The sequence below is a fragment of the Xenia sp. Carnegie-2017 genome, unplaced genomic scaffold, assembly GCF_021976095.1.
Source record: "Xenia sp. Carnegie-2017 unplaced genomic scaffold, XeniaSp_v1 HiC_scaffold_4, whole genome shotgun sequence".
NCBI classification, from domain to species: domain Eukaryota; kingdom Metazoa; phylum Cnidaria; class Anthozoa; order Malacalcyonacea; family Xeniidae; genus Xenia; species Xenia sp. Carnegie-2017.
This window is the reverse complement of record NW_025813504.1, coordinates 3606066-3625726: the sequence shown is the minus strand read 5'-3', so window position 1 is coordinate 3625726 and position 19661 is coordinate 3606066. Positions and strand designations below refer to the sequence as shown.

The following is a 19661-nucleotide window of genomic DNA, read 5'->3' as shown; positions in this document are numbered from 1 at the left end:
GTGATATTTGGAAAATCAAGACTTTTCAAAGTTCCAAGTGCTGGGAGACAAAGAAAACAAACTGTTTGACGGTTTAATTTGGGATTTTTTGATTTTATTATGTAAAACAAGTAGATAACATTGAACCATTGTCTATACAGTTATAGATACACGGGTAAGACGTCATTTGTGATAAAAGCAAGAAGTGACCACTCGCCTCGGCGGCTCGTTGCCACAGTTTTTATCACAATTGACGTCATACCCGTGTACTTACAACTGTATAGACAACGATTAAATGTCATTTATTTGTTAGGTATTTGACATTAGCATGATGGCTATGACGTAACATGCAAGACACCTATAAAAATAGATTTCTCACCGCTCAAATATCTATTATGAGATTTTTTCAGAGGAAAGACTTGATTCCAATATTTTTTAGAGTCTAGCTACGAAAAAATCTATACGCCAAAGAATGAGAAATTTTTATGCTGCACATGTTTTTCTTTTTTTTGAGAAAAAAGAAAGGTGATTTAGAAGAAATAGAGTTAAAAAATAGAAGAGGTTTACTGTGTTTGCACGCAGGCTTATGTGAACCGAGGAGACCTTTATTCGACATTTGCACAGTGATTTATTTGATCTCATACCGAACTAATTTCTATTTATTCACAGTCATAAACTATAGAAATTAGCATAATCTAAATTTAAATAATTGCAGTAATTTTCTATCATAAATTAAATGCGAGAAATAAAAGGCACTTGTATTAGCTGCTAAAGTAAGTTAAAAGGAGACAAGGTTTCTTTTCCTGTAAAATCTTTCTCGCTTGTAGAAGCAATTTTTTTCAGGAACTTTTTGCATACGCATGGAAGTTGAATAACAATATCGACAAACTCCAACTTGTTTGCAACATTTATTGTTACATTTGTGGCAGTCAGCATAACATGTTCCTGCCATCACATAAAATAGGAAAAAAATGAACTGTGATGAACATCTTCAGTTTTTTGTTTCGAACTTGAATTTGAGTTTTTGTATGTAAATTTTGCTGTGAAACTTTATAAAATGTAGTTTACAGAAGTTACCTCCTTTTAAAGCTGTAGTAAATTTTCTGCAAGAAACCCCCTCACATTCGTCAAAGAAACTTAAAAAACGTCCTCCATGACTTTGCTGAGTCATCATCAAGACAAGAAATATCGATATCATCACTTGGATTTTATTCATCATTCCTTAAAAACAAAAATATAGACATTAAAATCTAAAATGTTGAAACATAAATCAAGTCTCACGCAGCTAACATACTTGGCTTTCTACCTATAGATGTCCATACCAAAACTAATTTGTTACCTTGGAATAGATTATTCAAACTTTTCTTTGTCGTTTCAATGAATGTAGCTGCTATGCAGTTAAAAGCAAGGGCGCGTGTTTTTATACTACTGCAGAAATGATTATTGAATAATTTATTAAAAGAGCTAAACTATAAAAACTCTTATGGTCGAGGATGAAATTTAAACACGTAGAAACTTAATGATGGACAGAAAATGATAAGGAAAAAGTTTTTTTTAAGATTTCCTATCAGCATTGTTTATAATTATGTATAATTTAACGAATCAATATTTCACTTAACTCTTCATAAATTTCTCTTATCTCAGAAAATTCATTATCGCTGATGTGTATCCAAGCATGCCATATGCATGTCATGCGCAGTTGAGGTTAAGCCTTTCGCATCAGTTGTAGATTTCCCCAAGATAACCTGTTTCTTAATCCTAGAATGCAAATATTTTGATGTAATTAATTTTCTAAAGAAAATGCAATAATTTACTAAGAAGTTTAACTGTGTTGTAAAAACAAAGTTGGAGGCAAACACAACGCATTTGGAATCCACGACAAATTCACCTGTCACCGTTGTGGTTAAGGCTTCTGTATTCATGCATGTAGCCTATACAGATATGTATATAAATTATTTTTCCAAACTAAATTTCCGTTTTCGCATTGCATTAATGAAACAATTTGCCCAATCGGAAAAACTTTCTATTTTTTTCAAACGTTAAATTGCTTTTGTAAAATTCTTAGGCATTTTATTTTTATTAATTAACTTTGTTATGCGTTTTTTTCCACACACAATTATTGCAAATGCAATATCCATTAAAAGCAATACAGCTTCATAAGTGACCTCTATCTAACTGTCATGTACAAATAAAGCTGAAGTACTGATAGTGAAATTCAGCTTTGATGAGTTTGAAATTATGCAAATAAACATTATCATGAAATTTGTAATTTTTGGTCGTTTGCTTTGTTTCAATTTTGCAAATCCTCCCATTCAACTTAAATCCTTTGAAGATTGCCTGGTGGAAATAAAAGAAGCAATTTTAGACATTCGCTTGCACTCAGATGCTGATTTGTTCAAGAGAAGTGAACACAATTAAACACAGAAACTATCTCACCATTACACTAATTAAATACATAAGTCCATCCTCAATTGTTTCCCTCAAAAAGCTGTTGTGCATGCTACAGGATGGCATGTAAACAAAAGGCAACTTAGTCTGAAATGAGTTGTTGTATGTCGTGCTTTCGATAATAGTGTAATTAAAATGCGCAAATGAAGACAATCATAGTGTTTAGCTCGAGTTACGGTTGTTTTAGATTGCATAAAAATTTCAATTTATACGAAAATATGTCATGTAAAATTTTGTTCTTCAAATAATTTTCTATGTCAGACACAAACAATCACAAAGCAAAATTTTAAAGAAAAATTAAAAGTCTGCTTATGAGTGCATACATCTGTGCAAATAGGAGTACTGCTTCATAAGTGACCCTCTTTAAACTTTCATAAACAAGCTGAAATTGCGGATGATAAGACCCAGCTTTCATGACACTGAAATATATATAGCAATTGGCTACAGTATTGTCAACAAAATATTCCCATTAGCCAAAAAGTAATTTGTAGTCTTTGCTTGTTAACTTTCAACTTGCAACACTTGTTTCCTTTAAAAATTTATAGATTTATTTTTTTTATTCGAGAAAAATTTTTAACGATATATTTACAAGTATACAATATATTGTATACTTGTAAAATACATCGTTGTAAAATATATCATAATAGATATGTAAAACAATGTACTTCTCAAACTGAACGCTAGAAATATAAAAAACCCGACAAATTAATCCACCGACACGCCTCTCTTAAGAACTATTTACTCATGATATTTTCATTATCATTACGATATAATACTGATATATGATTTTCAAAAAATTACCGAGAAATATCAAAGAGACGGAATTAATTCAGCTATTCACAAGACTTTTTACACCTATGAAATATGTCAAAGACAAAATTTCTCACATACTACAGCTATTGTAACATAAACAATGTTTTTTTTCTTGTCTGGGAGGAGCCAGATGTTTTCATTTGTCCGTTGTGTTGTTTGATGTTTTATGTACGCCGTGTGAAAATAGATGTTTACAATTAAACATTTTCTGTAGCAATGACAGTTTGATAAGTGTAGAATTTTCATGTGTAAAGATAAAAACAGCGTCATTATTCAAAGTGCGATTCATAAACTTGAACTTCTATATCCTCAGTCTTCAAACTTTATAGTGTAAATGTGCTAGTGGCGTCGCAAGAATGTCCCGAGTGAGGGGAAAAAGCTAAAAGCTAATTTTTGACAAGGGCGCCATCAGCTTGAGCTATGCCACTGTCTATCTAGCAAAGATTAATATGCTGCATTATAATGAAAGTATGTCGAAACCATAATTTAACATGCTGCATTGTTATAACAAAGAAACAGACAACACTTGTGTCATTATACGATGTGAGCAGTGCAAGGCTAAGCCCTTACAGTGAGTTCTTTGATAAAAACCAAAGCGAATTTTTTTACAGATCTTTATCCTGCATCATTACAACCAAAACATCTACAATTGCTTTCAGATTGATGATAAAGCAGTCTCTTTTTTAAATGTTGTTATACTTGCAGCAAAGACAAAAACTACCTGAGCTTTTTGTCATGTAATGCAAATTTATCGATAAAATTTTCATTCATGTCCTTCGAAAGTAAATGTCTTTCATTATCTGGTAGTGAATGTGCGATATAATATTTACATTTTTAAAGAAAAGAATGATGCGCGAGCATTGCCTCCGACTTGCTGTTGAAAACTTGCTATTGTCGAGATTCTTCACTTGTTAAATTGAGTGTGTGCGTCTGCAAGTGATGTGAAACATTTCAATGTTCCTCATGGGGTGGCGAAAAATTGATGATTGGGGAGGGGCGGAGAGGCTATTATTCATATATGCATGTTTCACTTTATTAGATTCTATTGAAACTAATTGCGTTTACGGATTATAACATATGAATATATGAATATAGCCAGCCCTCCAATCATCAATGTTCCGCCTCCATTGATGTTCGTAGATTGTCCGTTAAATAAACATTGAAACGCGAGGAAAAAGCATTGGAAGACTCAGCGATTCTTGGATTGCAACAATGTGGCTCGCCCACAGCGGCTGGTGTTCACAATAGCATAAATAAAATATTCTTTTGCATTTAACATCCAACATGGCGGCCATGACGGATGCATTTTTTAAAAAGTTTGAGTACAGTCATTTTTAATATTTTTAAATTTCAACTTAAAAAAAGAGATAGGTTTCTTGCTGACCTATACAAAGATGAAAATTATAAATCAAATGCAAAGCGTCTACAAACGTAAGTATTATTTTCAAACGATTAGGATTCATATATTTTGTGCTACGATGAAACTATAACCATCGCTGGTCGTAAAATTCATGCCTATAAGCTACTATATATGAAAAGCACTTCTGTTTCTGTCCTTTCAACTTATCAACTTATCATATTGATATATGTTGAAGAAACGTAGGCAAAGAAAAAGAGGGGTGGGGAGAAAGGAAACTCATATTCGTATATGCTGCATTATATGCAGTATTATAAAAGTTCCTTTGAAATCTATTGTGTTCAACGGATTAAACATGCATGTAAAATTATTAGCCCCCAATTTCTTCATCTTCTTACTAATCTTTTTGGGATTTGTTTTAATGTTTTGTGATAGCTTGCACCAAAGACATATTAATTTTTTAGAGCTCAGGAAATTTAATGCAAGATTTAAAAGGTTAGCACTATTTTCCACCCAGCAAACCGCCCTTTACTTTGAAATATAATATTTTACACAATATAATATTTTACACAATCTAATATTTTACACAATATAATATTTTATATAATATTTTACACAATCGTCGAAAAACGACATATTTTCCAGCCTGGATTATAAGTTTATAACTTAAGGTGGTTGCATGAAAATTTATACTGCAACATTTATCTGTAAATATTTTCATATGTTGATATTAAAAACTGTATTATAAAAATATAAAATTACTCGCCATCTCAAAACGACCTAGCACCAGTGCATGCATGGTTTCCTTTTAGCTTTTGGTTCTTTCCCATTAGCCGCCATCTTTAATTTATTTCCGATTGTGTAAAGTAAAGGGCGGTTTGCTGGGTGGAAAATAGTGCTAACCGATTTAAAAATCTTGGAGCCACTGGTCGCCAAGTTCCAACATCAATTGTTCAATTTTAAAATGGTCAGGATCACGAAAATATGGTAACAGTACCAAAAGGTATCCAATATTGGACAGTGCCTTACACTGGAACGTATGAAATTATTGCTGTTGGTGCACTGGGAGGTTATGATAAATACGGATCAACATACAGAGGTAATAAATTACAATATAGCAAGTTTTCAGTGCTTCTCAATGTAAACAAAGATTTACTCCGTCAATCACAATTAAGTCGTGCTTATAATTAGTGATGCTAAAAAATTTTTCAGTATTAGCTTACTGCAAAATCCTCGCATTTTTTTGGGATCAATGCCAGTTATAATTTCGAAAATATTGCAACAAACTATTTGTGCTTACACGTTGATTAAATGCTAAAATTTATTGGAATGTGTAATCGATGAAAATGTGCAATATAGCTGTTGTTAATATAGACATAAAAACTGCCTATGTTATTTAAGATAAATTCACGATATCAACATTACAAAGCATAATATCGGTCACTTTGCATTCACTTCTATCAGTTCAACAATTCCATTGTAAATTGTCATCTCATGTTATGTAGCGTGGGACTGTGTTATATTATAGATTATAACTTATATTATTAAATTAATAGAAAATACGTAGATTGTTAAAAATTGTGGTTTCAGTGGAAATCCTGTGCGTAAAAGCTAAAATACTATAGTAATGTAAGGGGAACACTTTCTCACCGCAATGCGTCATTGCGGTATGATGTAGGTAGGAACGGAATGGCGAAGTTGCAAGTCATGTAAACGCTTAAAACTACTTCCTAATAATTACACATAAATATAGCTTGAAAGCGTTGGCTCGGGAGTTCGGAAAAGTTGACGTTAGTGGTGTATGAACTGGTCATACAAATTTGTTAAATTAGCAGTCGTATTGCAGAAGGCAATAAAGTACAAAATCGCAGTATAAGGATTGACGGTTGTCCGTAATCTTAACGAGATCAATTTAAATATTCCGTATCATGAAATACCAACGTTTGGAACTCCGTAACGTAAAAATCGTGCACAACCACTGTAAATATCCTATCAAAGTGTTTATAATATAATTGTCAAAGTACAGTCCCATCGTTCGAGTAAAATTTCGAGAACAGTTAACCAGCACTTCGTACAGATTGTGCGAAAAATTCTATCATTGTCGTTTCTTGCTATGTTATTGATTTGGACATCTGATTCATACAATTCAGGTTATGTAAGATCCTTTTCGGCGACTTCTTTGCGATTATCTTGATTCTTTGTACAAAGGATATATCTATTATAGTCATTCTTCGATGTATTATTTCATATCTATATAGCCTCATTTTCTTTAGAAAGTTCATATTGATAATATGCTTCTATAATAAATGAAAATTTTTATTTTTTCTTTGTAGGTGGAGGTTGTGGTAGATTTTACAGCAATGGAAGAAGTAGTAAACAATTTGATGGTAACTATGGATATGGAGGAGGAGGTTTTGCCTTCATAAATGCAGGAACAGGTCGTGCCAAGCTTAACAATGCTGTTGGTGGATTTGGAGGTGGAGCATATGGTAATGGTGGAGGAGCAGGTGGATACTCAGGTGGAGCATCTGGGGATAATTTGAATGGATCTTGTGGTGGTGGTGGGTCTTACAATGTAGGAAAAAATCAAGTGAACAAGTCAGCATTTAATGACAAAGGAGACGGATATGTCGTTATCACTCGAACGTCTTAGAAGAAAGTCGTGTTTATGTTAATTAGTATTGACTCACACTCAAACTCTCTATAAAAGTATATGAAACGCTTTGTTTCGTAAAATAAAAAAGTTAGAGTCTTTTTACCTTTATGATTAAATGGTCATAAGTCAATATTATTATAGGATGAGAAAATCTAATGGTATATACTCGTTACTCTGTATTGCATTTCATATAATAAACAAAGTAAGTAATCTTTATGGAGTCGTTGTTGTCAATTATCCATTTTTGATCAAAATCAAAGAATTGGGGTGAACATAAATAAAACTTTATGGATGTAACTGCAGTAAAAATAACTGATACAGTCAAGGCCACTATATTTGGTATTGTATTTCCTCGTGTACACCATTAAAAACTCAATTATCGCAGAAAAAAATCATGAAGAAAATTACCTGAAAACTCTGTGGCTAATGCATAAACTGCAAAGAAATCCCAGATCTTCCCTTTGAACTGAATATAATAGTTACGTACACTAACTGTCATTGAAGATAGAAAAGTAATGCGTGAGTACATCAGCAAATAGACTTTATAAAATTCTTTATAAAATACCTCAGTCAGCTTAATTATTGCTATACTTATTATGTACAATTGTGAGTGAATTGTCAATTTTAGTAAGCTGGCTCTTAAAAGATAATAGAAAATTAAAAAAAAACGTCTCAAAAATTGTAATGCCGAGTATAAGTCATCGGGAAAAAATAACTCATCTCTCTCTTTCTGTAAAAACGTGGCTGGAAGAGTAAATGGACTAGGAGAAAGATGGCATTTCAGGTTATTCAGGTAATATCAAGGCTTATGGCTATTTTTTTCATGCTAACTCTTTTATTAATCAAAGACTAACTTGAGAAAGCTATAAGATATGTTCACTGAAGTTACACTATTTGAGATTGGCATACTAGAAAAACCCCGCTTAAATAAACATGTTTGTAAAAGAATGTTCAGTTAGCCATGTTATTAAAAATACAATTTAAACGCGTTAGTTTATTCATCATGTTCAAGAATTATTTCTTTATCCTCACAGGACTATCATTTAATTATTTTGCACACTGTACAACATTGTTAGATATTTAGTTTTTTCGCCACTGGCACAGGGAAAAAGTAAACGCCAAGCAACAGACAAACACATATTTCATTGTTCAAGGTTAAAAATTTTTATATTGATTACTATGGTGTCTATATATTGTTACTATCTACATGTATATGAAAGCAATGCTGTACAGGTTGTTCATATAAGACCCCCTCATTGGTTTCAGTGAGGCGCTAAATAATTTTGGCAAATGGAAATGATTCTATACTTATCATGAGATAAATCTTATTGAGTAATTTCACAATATTCTGATTTTAATATTTACGCAAAACATTTAAGAGTGAAACAGCTGGTTTGGTGTATTTTGTGAATTTTAACAGGAATGACTTGTGGCGTTTAACAACAATTGTAATTTTTAAGCTTAAAATTTTTCCTCCTTTCAATGCCTCGAAATCATCTCATGTCTTACTGTATCCCGGTCAGCTGGGCTCATATGAACAGCCCCTTAGCAAAAGCATTTTAGCTCCTTTCAAAAGGTTTATTTAAGCGCAACTATTACTTATCCAATATCTGCTTCTGAGTTTTACATGAAAATGGCGATTATAAAAAAAGGACAGTCGATATTTTGATTCCAGTTTAAAAACGTTTAGCAACACTTGCACCTTCATGAACAACTTTTTCAGCCAAATTATTTTTTTCGATCTTACGAAAAGCGTCAGCAAGTTCTTCGTACCACAACTGATTCTTTTCTCGATTATCCCACCAAAACTTTAGCATTGTAAACCCTTGCCAGGCCACATTCTCACGATGATTTAGTTCAATTTCTTTTATTTTCTCAAGTCCGAGACTCAGAAATATTGCCAAATCCTTCCATTTATCAGGAATTGCTTTGGCTAATTGTAACAGAATTTTTTCAATCTCTGAAAAACACACACATTTAAAGCAATTCAATAGTATTTTCTACTTTCGTACAAAAAGTTGGACATCCTACATCCACTATGTAAATATACACAGCATGAGACTTGTTAGAATGCATAAAAAGTGTGTTATATTGATTTCAATGTAACTATGGGTAACATTAAAAGTGCTTTCAGTAGTAATGTGTTTCGAGTAAGACAACGTGTTAAAATACTAGCTCCAAATTTGATTGATGTACTGTAGAAGTTCTACAATACTATAATGAGATTAATCTGTAATTTTTTGTATCAGTAATGCGTGCGATACGGAGATATAAATTATCAGCCAACATTGATGATGTATTCAATCATTTCTTCTTGAATAAAGAATGCGTCATTTTGGATTTTGCGTCAAGAAATTTTTTAAGCTCTTTAAAGAATATGCCATGACTGCTCAGTGGCGTGGTTGCATAGTTTTTACTGCGGTGGCCAAAACAAATTTTGCGCCCCTTTTACCTTTTCTTACAGCTACTTTCAAGTATTTTAGTTATTTTTATTTTATAAAACACAAACAGGAATCTTCATAAAAAAGAAAGTAATTTTAAAACCAAGTATGATCAAGCAATTATATGTCTGATACGTTATTTGTTTTTCATTGTAAAATATATTGATATCAATGCCTTTGCAGGCGTTGGGGAGGTTTTCTCAAGTAAAGTTATGATTCTATCTTTGTCGATAGAAACGAGAGTTTCCCTTTCAACTTCCATTAAAAGCAATGATTCCAGGCGTTCCTGTAACATCGTAGATCGAATCCTCATTTTTACTCTCTTCAGCGAAGAAAAAGAACGTTCAGCAATTGCTGAGTTAATGGGTATGGCCACTGCAATTGAATAAACTTTGCATAATGTTGAGTATGCGTCGACTAAATGGTACTGTGGAAAACAAAGCAGTTTCCAGGTATCTAAGATTGACGGAGTTTTAGCCTTCTCGGTAACTGACGCATTATTTGAATGCGTTTTTAATTTTTGTATAGCCCAAATGTAAAACTAGATGAATCGTTTTTACTTCAGCGCCCCCCAAAATCAACAGCTGGGAGGCCCTGCCCCCCTGCCCCCCAGCCACTGTGACTTTTCTCAGTCGTCTGCATAGTCTATTTACTCTTAATTCGTATTGGTAATTTTAACCCACAACTGACTTTATTCTCATCATACTACATTAAGTTTTACATGTCCCTGCAGTGTTGAGCATATCAATGCGCCCAAAATATACTTATTGCAATTGTTGATGTGTAAATGTAATGCTTATGATGTTCTATTTTATAAAAATATTAAAATGATGCGGAATCAATAATGTGGAGTGTAAAATAATGAGTGTTAGAGGGTTGATTTATGCTTTATTCAAAAGGTTTTACCGAAGACTTAAAAAGTTATTATGCGAGAGTTTAGTAAACCTGACCCTAGAACTCTAACTTAAACAGACACATATACTGGTTATGCTGTTATGCTGCTGTCACTTATATGGAGACAAAGTGGTCAGAACAATCACAAGCTTTATTTATAACTGGTACAAAACTGGAAAAATGTATTCATCACTACAAACAAACTAAAACTCACTAGGCCAGTGTATGTATTTCAAACAAAATTTTCCATTAATCTGTATTAATTTTTATTCAAGAACATCTTGTGATAACATGCCTATTACAATTATTACCCCAATCTTCAAAATATCATGTTTCTGTCTAATGGCAAAACTGATGAAGAGTTATAGTTTTAAAATTGAACAAGACTTACCTTAAGTAGAAGTTGGACTTAAATTCTACTTGTCATCAAGAGAAACTATGTGATACAACAACACTAACTCTTGTGCATATTAAGCTATTGTTTGCGTAAAATACTGTTGAATGTGCATGCTTTTTATCTTATTCTTTCGTTCCTAACTCATGACAACAATGAATTACGATGAAGCTTTGACTTTAGATAAGTCTCGTTCAGTTTTCAAATTTACTTTAATACACTTCACACATGTCACGCATATAAAATATGTAGTGCAACCTAGTGACTGCATATAGATGGGACAAATGGTAAACTAAATTGTGTCGTGCGTCAATGTTTTCATGCCCGTTACTTATTATTTTAGTATCAAAATTATGCACCGAAATAATTTGTCCCCAAATTTTATAACTCTAGCTTGAGTTTTTATTTTCAATAATGCATGTGAGGTAGCTAATATTTTAACATAAAAAATATTTTAACATAAAGAAGGTACGGCTCACATGCTTTAGGATTTGACTCTATAATTATAACTTTATTATAACTAAAGTTATAACTTTGCAGGAAACTACTCAGTTTTTACAACCAATTTCTTATACGACAGGTTATTTATGTAGTTAAAATGATTCTTTTTTAAGTTGATTTAAAGTTTCTGTGATATTAAAACTTTCAAAGAAGAATAGAATTTAATTAATTTTCGTATTTTTCTTCTATATTATATGTATTCTTTCCGATAGCATTGTACCTCATTTTGGGGCTTAAATGAAGAAAGTGAACCACCTGGACTTACTGTACGTTTGAGGTTTCGTGTATGAAAATTTCTTAGATCAATGCTTGTTTTTTAAAGAATCCTATTTTTGCTAAAGTGACATGTGTTATGTGAAATTCTACAAACTAGAAGAAAAAACGCGTGAAAATGAGAAGTTTCACGTCAACCAAAGTTTTCTAAGGGTTGACTTTATAATATTGAGGAATATTTATTAACAAAGTACTAAGATTCTTTAAAGAATCAACAACATCAACTTGATCTAGATTTCAGAAGATTTTTAGACTTTTTTGACTCTTATACAGTCCTCTAATAAAATTCCAAATTTCATATATAATATAATAAGCATACCTTTTTCTATATTCCCACGTAAATTTGAGGGGGGTTTAACATCATAAGTATCATCAGTCTTCATTTCTATGAAAAATGTATAAAAGTTGTCAACAAGTTAATCTGGACCTTTCTATAAGTATACAATTGTCTAACATCTAAAGAAAGTGAACCATAGCATAAAACAAAGAAGAGTGTTTTTTATAATAAATATATTTCTTGGGAAAGACTACGTTAACTCATTAGCTGTAAGGTTTACAAGCAAAATAAAAAGAAAAAACCAAGAATTCGCGTATGTTGTTAGAATTTCTGTTTCTTTTAACAACAAAGATATAGCAACTTAATTTTTAAGATAATATAGAAATGTGTTAAAATCCAAGTATTGTAACTCTAGAATTTTGACAAAAATATTCAAAGAAAGTTGAAGCAATGGAAAGTTTTACTTCATGTCGTATAATTTTTATTTATATTTGTTAATTTTGTCCAATTTTTACGAAAAGTTAAAAGGAATTAGCTAGCAGAAGTATTTATTCATTATGGAACAGACAAAATATATTTCTGATAAAAATGACTTTCCCTGGCTTGTATTTATAAAGTAAAGATCAGTAAAGATTAAGCTTGAAAACATTTTCCAATTTACGTGGTGATAATCAATAAAGAAGTTTTTTGCATATCGTTTGAAAAAGTGATGTGCAATTGTTTTCATTTTAGCTAAAACGATGTGCAAATTGCACATTGCACACCGTTAATTCGCACACTGTACATGTATTTGAAAAACACGCAATACCAGAAAATTTTGTCTGGAATTTCAATAACTTCAAAACGCTTATATATATGTCATAATATACAAAAATATGGAATAACATACCAAAATTGTTTAGAGATTCAGCAAGAACAACATAATCCAGGCCTATTGATTTTTTCCTGATTTCTAGCGCTTTTTCATCAAATTTTTTTGCTTTTGTATAGTCACCAGTCATTTTGAACACCATACCAAGATTGCTTAAAGTCGTGGCCACATCAACATGTTCAGCACCTAGTAATTTTTGTCGAATTTCCAGCGCTTTTTCAAAAAATTCTTTTGCTTTGTCATATTCGTTAGTACAAAGATACACATTACCAAGATCGTGTAAAGTCTTAGCCACATTAACATGTTCTGGACTTAGATTTTTTTTTTGAATTTCCAGGGCTTTTTCATAAAACTCTTTTGATTTGGTGTAGTCTCCAGTCATTTTGAACACCATACCAAGATTGTTTAGAGTCGTAGCCACATCAACATGTTCTGGACTTGGTGATTTTTGTCGAATTTCCAACGCTTTTTCAAAAAATTCTTTTGCTTTGTCATATTCTTTAGTGCAAAGATACACATTACCAAGATCGTTTAAAGTCTTAGCCACATCAACATGTTCTGGAATTAGAATTTTTTTTTTAATTTCCAGGGCTTTTTCATAAAACTCTTTTGATTTGGTATAGTCTCCAGTCATTTTGAACACCATACCAAGATTGTTTAAAGTCGTAGCCACATCAACATGTTCTGGACCTAGTGAATTTTGTCGAATTTCCAACGCTTTTTCAAAAAATTCTTTTGCTTTGTCATATTCTTTAGTGCAAAGATACACATTACCAAGATCGTTTAAAGACTTAGCCACATCAACATGTTCTGGACTTAGGCAATTTTTTTGAATTTCCAGAGCTTTTTCATAAAACTCTTTTGATTTGGTATAGTCTCCACTCATTTTGAACACCATACCAAGATTGTTTAAAGTCGTAGCTACATCAACTTGTTCACGATCTAATGGTTTTTGTTGAATTTCCAGCGCTTTTTCATAGAACTCTTTTGCTTTAGCGTACTCTGTAGTTTCAAAATACGCATTACCAAGATCGTTTAAAGTAGTAGCTTCATCAAGATGATCACGACCAAGACATTTTTTTTGAATGTCCAGTGCTTTTTCATAACATTCTTTGGCTATTTCGTATTTTCCAGTTTTGTAATTTTCCATGCCAAGTTTGTTTATTATGTCAGTATCATTTTGGTGTAGTTATATATTTTGGAATTATTAAAACAATCGAATTTGAAACTCATTATCTTTGTTATCTTCCCACATCTAAAAATGTCAAAATGCAGTTTATCTGTAATCATAAAATAACAGATAGGATTTTTAGATTTGTCTATATGTAAATAATACTACACATCGATCAATTTGTGATCAAGCTGAAACGACACACAGAAAATTATGGTTTTCTAGATCAATTTTCGGAGCAGAGTCGAGATCAAGTAATTGTTAAGTGTCAGTCGTCTGAATTAAGAATAAAGTTGATCGAAAGGAGTCAGATTCAAAACTAGATAATGCACAATAGATCGCTAGATGCAATGGAAGCTACTGACTTTCAAGATAAAACCATTAAAACGCCTTTTAATTATATCACATTCCCATTCACTGTAAACAATTTATTCATATCGTAACTTCCTAGACTTTATCATATTTCGTAACACTAATCATTTCGTACAAATGATGGCATTTTGTTAATGTAGAAACATGTTTGCATATAAAAAATCCTCGTTTTTTTAAATGTTTTTTAAACTTGCTGCTACTCAGAAACTATGGTAAAAGTTTAATACTTATGCCATTGCATACATTTCGTACAAAAACTGTTTAAAATTCGATATTTCATTATTGTCTGACCTTTGTTGTGATGTATGCTCATGTATATAAGATGAAACGAAAAATGTCTTTCTAGTGTGGAAACATTGCTTTTATAACATACAACAAATACAAATATGATAGTAAAAAGCTGTTTCACATGAATCACATTCAATGATTTGTTATATAAAATTGAGCATGCACCACTGTTATTGACCTTCAAAATCAGGTTTTTCACCGTCGCAATTTGACCTGGAAAGCTGACCTGAAGTTAATCAAAAGTTCTGCTTATTGTGGGCTGTGTATAAAACCTTGTACGTATGATTCGAGCGTATTAAAGTTAAAGGTTTGAGAACATATTTCTATTGTCTAAATTATTTTTTATTTTCTAGCGAAAGATATAGTAGGTGCCATTGGAGTAGAAAGATATAGTAGGTGTCATTTCATTTTACTAGAAAATGCATAAAATATTTTACATAATGTAATCAACATCTAAATATTCATCATAATGTAATCAACAAAAGGTTTTTAACCATGGTGTCGATGCACAAAAAATAGGCACGCAGTGCTTAAATGTGTGCGGCCTGTCAAGTAAATGGCCACAAAATGAAGTAGTTCCACAACCATAGTTCAAATAATAACGCATATTTAATATTATTTAAATCAAACATGTGTGAGACTTAAAATTGTGTTTTGTGCTCAATGTTTTACATCCCAATGATTTATACATAAACTTCTAGTCAATGTAGAAGAGATAAATGGGCCAGAAACCTATGCATGATTATGGCGCATACGATCACTTCGAAGAAGATGACTGACAAGCAAGTGCAGTTTGTTAAATTTATTTAGTGTCCAAAAACTACATAAATCTTTAAAAATACGTACACCATTAGCTATTAGTTTATAGTTGACAAATAGAACTAGTTATTTAGTCGAACAACAGTAAAATTCGTTTCCAAAAATTTCTTTGCGGACGTACGCTGGGAAATGACGCTTAGCAAAAAGCATTAAAAATTTAGGCGAATCGGGGAAAAGTAAAACTTTTTTATTTTTCTTATACGCCTTCTTTACTAAATTGTCTTTTTCTTGATAATTTAAACCTCTTACAACGTGAAAGTGTAAGTTTATTGGAAATGGCTATAATGCTAAAATCACGATTTTCGTGAAAACGAGGCTGAAGGACCCAAAACCTGCCCACATAACAACAATTTTCGAAATCAGTGCCTCAACATTGACCTACATTAGTTCAATGGACTTTACGGCCATTATAAATTGTTTACATTCCTGTTGGACTACCCTTTTTCAGCATTTTAAAACTGCCTTTTAGTGCCCCCTTCAAATACCCTTTATTATAATACATCCTTCTCAATACCTTTTCCATTCCCTTTTAAATACTCCCTTTTCGCACTTAATTCATTTATACATCTTAGATTCTGTCCTTTGTCATTGTAGATACTGTCCTTAGATCACATCAAATTGTAGCTTCGTATCATCCAAGCTAAAATGATGAAGCGGAACCAGCTGTTTGTACTTTTAAGTATACAATGAAAACTATGGAGTGTGAATGTTGTACATTAAATCATAAACTGGCTTTGCTCTCATTACAATACCATACAACACCGCAAACTTAGACAAAGATTACACCAAGTGAGCTGTTTCTGGGAAGAAGAGGGAGAACAAGATTGAACGTGTGAAGACCTTTTCTGGCAGAATCGGTGATGGAAAGATCGATACCCAAAGAGAAAAAGACTTGGCAGTTCGAGGTAGGCGATATTATTATGGTTCGAGGTTACAGAAAGAATACAAACAAACCATCGTAGATTTGGGAGTTGCACTTGAAACATTAGGATCAGTCTCTAACACAGTTCAAGTTGGCAGTATTCAGTGGAAACGAAATGACATGTTGATCAGATGGCTAAATATAATATTAGTACTATAATCATACAACAAAATTTACATCTATAAACATCCATATACATTTAACATCCCCTTTTTACAGATTAAATTTGTTAGAACATTAAACATATAAACAAAATCAAAAAAGGGTATTGCACAAACAAAGTTGCTGCCAGTAAATTGATATATCAAACATTCGTAACTAAAGTATGGTTGCCTAAACTACATACAGGAATACACCTTCAGTTTTAAGGAAAGTACTTAAGTTAGTCAGAATGGTAATAATGGAGAAATTAAATGCTACAGAATTATTGCTTAACTGCTTTCAGTAGAATGTGAACCTCATGACTTGAACATGTTTATCATCACATGATCAAATTATGATCTAGCCTGCATTTGCATCACCAAATATATGACCTATTTATAGACAAATATTTATAACTTAATATACAAATAATAGCATAAATATTCATAAATATAACACATATTCACATTTACACAGTGGAATTCTTATTATTGTCGTAAAGAGTGTGGTTTTCCACATTTACTTATTACTGTACTGGTCAAACTTGAGCATAAGTGGCATAAATAATACACAACAGCTGTTATAGAGATTGTTTAAACATACTAAATGATATCTTGCAAATGCAGATTGAGCAGTCACATATAAATTTTATATACAATTTACTTACTTGCCTAAAATGCTAAACACCACAATTCTTAGTGACTACCATGATTGATTCATTTGGCTTACAGCTTAAGTTAGGCAAAAAGTAGGCCAATGAATACACACAATTTATAAAACTCATTGAATAAGTAAGCCTGCAGATGATGTCAATTGTGCAATATTCGTCTAGGTCAGGCGAAATGAATATATACTAGTCAAATAGCTAGATCGTCTAGTGAAGTTAGGCAAAAGTTGGCTTCTCTCTGCCTATCAACAGCAGAGCTATTACTAAATTGATTACTGACTGGTCTGCAAACCACATAACAATTAACTTACAAGTTTTTTGTTCTAGTTTCTATATAGTATAAAATCTAACGGAGATCAACTTAGGAATTTCACTATTGGCAAGTGCCTTAGTTGCCTACCCCTTGATCCGCCCCTGATTTCGATATTAAAAAAAGTAAACAAAAATTGAGTGGGAAATTAACAATAAAATTATGCTCGCATTGAGGTCATTTAAATAAGAGAAATGTCCCAATTTGCTTGTAAACAGATTAAATGGGACCTTCAAGTAGTTTATCACGATTAACTATGTTTTGTCAAACAACTTAAAGTACTTAATATGTAAAATTTCGATCAATGAATCATCACAGAACTACATCGATATGGTCGCGCAAATTGCGATCGTATTTGTTTACATAAACGTCCACAGCAAGCGATTAAAATTATGTTGGAGAATATTAAGGCTTTAAGCTATCTAGTCGTGCAATTTGTCGTACAATTACGAGGTATAACCGAAGTACGTGGTAATATATTTAATATTTGAGAATAAGTCATCACTTCCGGCATTCTTTGGATTTTAGGCTAGACGCCGACGCCAAACATTTATTACATTTATACTTTCTAGTCCGTAATAATACATCCAGATTAATTATAATACAATCAAATAAATATGATTAAAATGTGACTTACATTGCAAACAATTTGTTGTAAACATTACGCTGCGCTGTTGCTATAATATGTTTCAAAAATAGTTCTGACCTTTCCCCTTGCTCTTTTCATGATAAAAACCATTTAAGTAAACTTACCCCAGTAAATGTTGTCAAAATTCATGTTTTATGACTAAATCACAGAACTTGCATATTCATGTTGACGACGAGAAGATTAAAAAAACGCTAATTCTACCACACTACACGGTAAAATCATCAATGTGTAGCAGTGTTGCCAGATGAATTTTAAATAAGTTCATGTCGGCATGTTCAAAAGTTCACATATTATCCACCAATGTCCACCAATCGACAAAAATTGCATAATTTGCACAAAATGAATGAATGAGCTAAATCTCATGTAAATTTAAATGATGCACATTGCACATTTGTACAAAATAACGAAAAAATTAACAATGAAAAACAATTATTTAATTCGATTCAGATTTGTCGCTTGAGTCAGAGTCTTGAGCATAAAGAATGTCGGGTGTCATACTTTAAGCATTGGTCGAAGGAGAAAATTTAACACAGCCTCCTGACTCTTTCACTCCTTGCTTAACTTTTAGAATACCGCACACTGACTTTGTGAGCAACCTATTTCTTCCTTTAGTTTTGATAGCATTCACAGAAAAATAAATTCCCTCCACATCAACATTGAAGAATGAATTATGCTTTGTCTCGAATCTCTAAACCGGTGTATATTCATTGTAAACAAGCTTGTCTTTTATAACTGATAAGTTCATAAAAAGTTTTCAATTTTTAGTAAAAGTTTATGAAATGTTTACAAAATTCTTTTTGTTCACAAAAATTCAAAATAAAAATCAAAAGTTCATAAATCTATGAACTTTGTTCACAATCTGGCAACAATGATGTGTAAAATTCCCCAAACACGGGAGATTACACCCAGACACGCATGTGTAGTGTTTCGAGATTGTCTCGCGGAGTAATAATTGATTGACTACACACGCGTGTCTGGGGTAAAATCGCGGCTTCAAAAATTATTAGGGTTTTGTATTACAGGGAGCGTTCAATGTATTTTCGTTCAATGATTTGACTTCGCTTGATAGCAGGCAAAAGCGTTTTATAGGAAACAATAACAAAAATTTTGGATTTATCAACCAGTTAAGGCAGCACTGGCAATTGTGAAGCAATATGAATTGGAAACAACGACTGTTGGGTGTCGCAAGAGAGGCGGAGGGCTGTGCCCCCACCCCCCACTGTTGAAATTGCATTCCCCGAGTTCAAGTGCGTTTGAGATTATCAAAATGCATATTGTAAAAACATTGACAAAGTTATTTTTTCCATTAAGAATTTTCACGAATGACTCATGTTGATTAAAAAAGTTTTCATTGAAAATTTACGGGAAAAAGACGAAAGCCCTACCACAAAATTTAATGCCGAAGCATGGAAAATTTA

At 32.2% G+C, this 19661-nt stretch overlaps 2 protein-coding genes and 1 long non-coding RNA gene across 3 annotated transcripts; 1 reads left to right on the top strand and 2 right to left on the bottom strand.

Moving 5' to 3' along the window:
- Positions 1-587: 587 nt before the first annotated feature.
- LOC124455659 lies at positions 588-1367 on the bottom strand. The gene is made up of 3 exons (XR_006951974.1): positions 1319-1367; positions 1057-1200; positions 588-924 (listed from the first exon to the last, which is right to left on the bottom strand). It is a non-coding gene; the product is annotated as an uncharacterized LOC124455659 (long non-coding RNA).
- Positions 1368-5581: 4214 nt separating this feature from the next.
- Positions 5582-7250, top strand: LOC124455873 (eggshell protein 2A-like). The gene is made up of 2 exons (XM_047006485.1): positions 5582-5696; positions 6931-7250. The coding sequence occupies exons 1-2, from the start codon at positions 5582-5584 to the stop codon at positions 7248-7250; spliced, it is 435 nt and encodes a 144-aa protein (XP_046862441.1).
- A 992-nt stretch (positions 7251-8242) lies between these two features.
- Positions 8243-18504, bottom strand: LOC124455409 (nephrocystin-3-like). The gene is made up of 4 exons (XM_047006054.1): positions 18348-18504; positions 12923-14159; positions 12076-12141; positions 8243-9213 (listed from the first exon to the last, which is right to left on the bottom strand). Exons 2-4 carry the CDS (start codon positions 14052-14054, stop codon positions 8930-8932), a joined length of 1482 nt encoding a protein of 493 aa, XP_046862010.1. The 5' UTR covers positions 14055-14159; positions 18348-18504; the 3' UTR covers positions 8243-8929.
- Between the last annotated feature and the right edge of the window lie 1157 nt (positions 18505-19661).

What these genes read in the sequence shown, in the direction of transcription:
- LOC124455873 (XM_047006485.1), top strand. Translation starts at nt 5,582, where the DNA reads ATGGTAACAGTACCAAAAGGTATCCAATATTGGACAGTGCCTTACACT. An exon ending in ATACGGATCAACATACAGAG is followed by an intron (nt 5,697 to 6,930) that starts GTAATAAATTAC and finishes TTTTCTTTGTAG; the next exon opens with GTGGAGGTTGTGGTAGATTT.
- LOC124455409 (XM_047006054.1), bottom strand. Translation starts at nt 14,054, where the DNA reads ATGGAAAATTACAAAACTGGAAAATACGAAATAGCCAAAGAATGTTAT. An exon ending in TGAATCTCTAAACAATTTTG is followed by an intron (nt 12,142 to 12,922) that starts GTATGTTATTCC and finishes CATTTTTCATAG; the next exon opens with AAATGAAGACTGATGATACT. An exon ending in ACGTGGGAATATAGAAAAAG is followed by an intron (nt 9,214 to 12,075) that starts GTATGCTTATTA and finishes TGTGTTTTTCAG; the next exon opens with AGATTGAAAAAATTCTGTTA.